The sequence below is a fragment of the Echinops telfairi genome, unplaced genomic scaffold, assembly GCF_000313985.2.
Source record: "Echinops telfairi isolate 266 unplaced genomic scaffold, ASM31398v2 ScPeMD7_2010;HRSCAF=2546, whole genome shotgun sequence".
Lineage (NCBI taxonomy): Eukaryota > Metazoa > Chordata > Mammalia > Afrosoricida > Tenrecidae > Echinops > Echinops telfairi.
The window spans coordinates 24,547,670-24,551,018 of NW_022105908.1; the positions used below are offsets into that span (position 1 = coordinate 24,547,670).

The following is a 3,349-nucleotide window of genomic DNA, read 5'->3' on the forward strand; positions in this document are numbered from 1 at the left end:
TTGAAATGGAGTTAGGCCAACACGCGCTTCCTTGAGAAACAGCAGGTAGTTTTCGCTCAAGCAGAGAGCTAACTTCCTCTCTGGTCTCGGAAACATCTTGACCATTACAAGTGTTAGGCATGCATTTGGGGGGTGGGGAGTGGCCCCAAACGTGCTGACGTGGGACAGACACGCCAGGGCACAGCTTGGGAGGGATATTTTTCACATGGTTTTGATAGATTCTACCCCAGACACACTCCCACTTGAAATACAAGTTTTCACAGCACTTAAACCTTTCCTTCAACACACTCTGATATTTTCTATTTTTCTTCCTTTGTTTGGGTCAGGCTATCTATAGCCCCGTAAGTGGATGTTTTGACCCACATCAATGGATCTGGACCTAGTCTAAAAATGCAGGAAGGGAGCCCCCCCAGGAGGGGCAGGCCTGAACCCAGAGAGCAGAGCAGCTCTCTCCCTCATACATGTTGCCCCTCAAGTGGGGTCTAAAGCCCCAGAGTGGTTCCCGCATGGGTTCTGTCATGGTGTGTGTACCTATGGAGGTAGGGGTAGGGGGGAAGTTGGAGGACAAACAAGCGCAGAGAGCCCCCTTCTCAAGCCAGAGCGGCAGTCAATCAGTCACCACAGGCTATGGACAGAGGGCGCTGCCTGGCAGATGCGCCTCCTCAGCTGCACATAGTGGGCATCCACTGAAGCCTTCATGGATCCAGGTTGTGGCTAATTGTAGGATCTGCTGGGGGTTGGGGGGCCTGGAGCCTGTTACCCCATCTGTCATAGTCTCAGGGAGCCTTCAGTTGGACACACAGGCCAGGGCTACAAAACCTGGAATTCCTTCTCAGGGTGGGTGGGGAGAGAGACCCAATATGGTGTGTACTACAGGTTGACCAACCCCCCTCACCACCCTCCTCTGGGCTACTTGTGCAAGGGCGGGGGATGCTCCCCAGATGCCCAACAAGCACCATGCCCACTCAGGGACTCCGGAAGGTGACCTTTCTTCTCCCACCAGGCCTGGAATTGTGCCTGAACACCAGAAGCCCTGGATGGTGCATTCGGTTAGCATGCTTGGCCTGAGTCTACCCGAAGGTGCCTTGGAAGAGAGTTCTGGTAACTACTTGAGAAAAGCCAGCCTCTGAAAATCCCACGGAGCAGAGTTCTACTGGGATACACATAGGGTCACCACCCATGGGAATCGAATCAAGGGCACCCAGAACCAGATACTGGAGCAGTGTTCTTGGCTGGTGGCACATCTTCATATATGGGATCTCTCTGTGACAAAGGGACTGGGAGGATGCTCCCCAGGCATGACAGGGACAGGATCTCACTGCCATTGAGTGGATTCCAACTCATAGTGATCCTATAGGAGAGGGTAGAATAGCCCCTGTGGGTTTCCGACACTGTAACCCTTGACGAGAACAGAAAGCCTCATCTTTCTCCCTTGGAGCAGCCGGTGGTTTTGAACTGTTGATCTTGTGGACCACAGCCTGATGCATAACCACTATGCCACTAGGGCTCCTAAGGGCAGGGAGGCAGCTCCAAATCCTTTTTCACTAGGCTGCCATCCTGGAGCATATGATCTTAGTTGGGGACAAAAGTCCGTAGATTGCACCAAACATTGACAATTGCTCTGGGGAATAACTGCTCTACAGATAGATGATAGATAGATAGAGACTCGGGTAGGGGTGAGGTGTAGTTTGGGTAAGTGGTAATAGGAATGGACCACTTCAAGATGACATTGGAGTTGAAATTCATGACGAAAAGATGCGCACACAAAATTTGTGTATCACAAATGTCGCTTTGAGAACCAAATACAGGTTTCCCAGGCCCCATCCTAGACTTAATGACAATGTAAGGGAGGCCCTTGGTGGTGCTGTTAGACTGGGTAAGCGTTAGACTCTTAACTGCAAGGTCAGCGGTTCAAGCCTACTAGTCTCACTTGGGGAGAAAGATGAGGCTGTGCACTTGCAGAAAGATCTGCAAAGCCTCAGGAACCCCATGGAGGGTTGTTAGGAGTTGAGATTGACCAGGTGGCAGTGGGTTTGGGTCTTTTGTTTTTTATGGGAGGGCCAGGAATGTGCATTGTTGTGGTGGTGGTTTAAATGGTCCCAAGCACACACAAGCTTGAGACCCACTCACTGTCCCGGGACTTTTCCTTTCAGAAGAAATCACACCAGGTGAGATTGGGGCTCTTGCAGCCCCTCCAGGGGGAGGGAGGAGAGAAGCCAGGCTGGAGACTACAGAGCACAGGTGGGTGTGTGCACAGGCCTCCCCGCCCTCTCCCAAAGCTCACCCAGGCCTTCCCTGCCATCTTTGTCCTCCCACCTGGTACCACTGTGCGATCCTTTATCCCCCAGCTCGGCGCCCCTCTGTTAACAAAATTTAGCAGTCTCTGGAATAGCAGCCCTGGCTTCGGTCTACATTTCTAACATTTGGCACATGCTCCCGCTCCAAGTATATTTGGGGGTCCTAGGCCTCCTCGTTCTCTGTGCTCCCCGCCCCCCTTGCCTCACCCCCCTGGGCGGACACAGAGGCCTCCAGGCTCAGGGCTGGCGCCCAGAAGCGGCTCTCAGGAACTGCTGGGCATCGGCCTCCTTGGGCGCATGAGCGTTTAAATCGGCAGTGGGAACACTCACTGAAGTACCGTGGTGGACGCTGGTCGCTCTGCATCCCAGGACGCTCCCGGCCTGTCCCCCAAGCCCCGGGGAGTGGTGTGCACCCGGCTCCTCCCGGGCGATGGGTGCCAGGTGAATCTGGAAGCCCGAGGTGTTAGCCCGTCTATGGGGTCGCCTCCTCACCTGGGCTTCCCGCGCCGCGGAGCCCCTCCTCCGGGCTCAGCCTGGCCCGCTCGCCGGGAGGAAGCGTCCGTTGGGGCATCTTCACCGAGTGGCGCAAGGGCGGGTGGGGGGCGGGGGGGGCGGGATTTTGCTTTAAAAGCAGCCCTTCCTCCTTTCCTCCTCCCTCTCCTCGCTCCTTCACCAGAAATCAGACCTAGGTCTCTTGCGTGGCGGGGAAGAATCCCATACTGGCCCACCAGTTCACGGAGCCCTCACCGGTGGATCATTTCAACAAAGTGCCCTGAGGCTCGATGACAGTTGAAATGGAGTTAGGCCAACACGCGCTTCCTTGAGAAACAGCAGGTAGTTTTCGCTCAAGCAGAGAGCTAACTTCCTCTCTGGTCTCGGAAACATCTTGACCATTACAAGTGTTAGGCATGCATTTGGGGGGTGGGGAGTGGCCCCAAACGTGCTGACGTGGGACAGACACGCCAGGGCACAGCTTGGGAGGGATATTTTTCACATGGTTTTGATAGATTCTACCCCAGACACACTCCCACTTGAAATACAAGTTTTCACAG

General features: G+C 54.5%; 1 protein-coding gene across 3 annotated transcripts in view; it reads left to right on the forward strand.

Moving 5' to 3' along the window:
- Positions 1-2,712: 2,712 nt before the first annotated feature.
- P2RX5 (purinergic receptor P2X 5) overlaps positions 2,713-3,349 on the forward strand; it is a 21,815-nt gene continuing 21,178 nt past the window's right edge. For all 3 annotated transcript variants that reach the window (XM_045293455.1, XM_045293453.1, XM_045293454.1), the window contains exon 1: positions 2,713-2,738. In XM_045293455.1, coding sequence (XP_045149390.1) covers positions 2,728-2,738 — 11 coding nt within the window. In that variant the 5' untranslated portion in view covers positions 2,713-2,727. The remainder of the gene's footprint in view (positions 2,739-3,349) is intronic.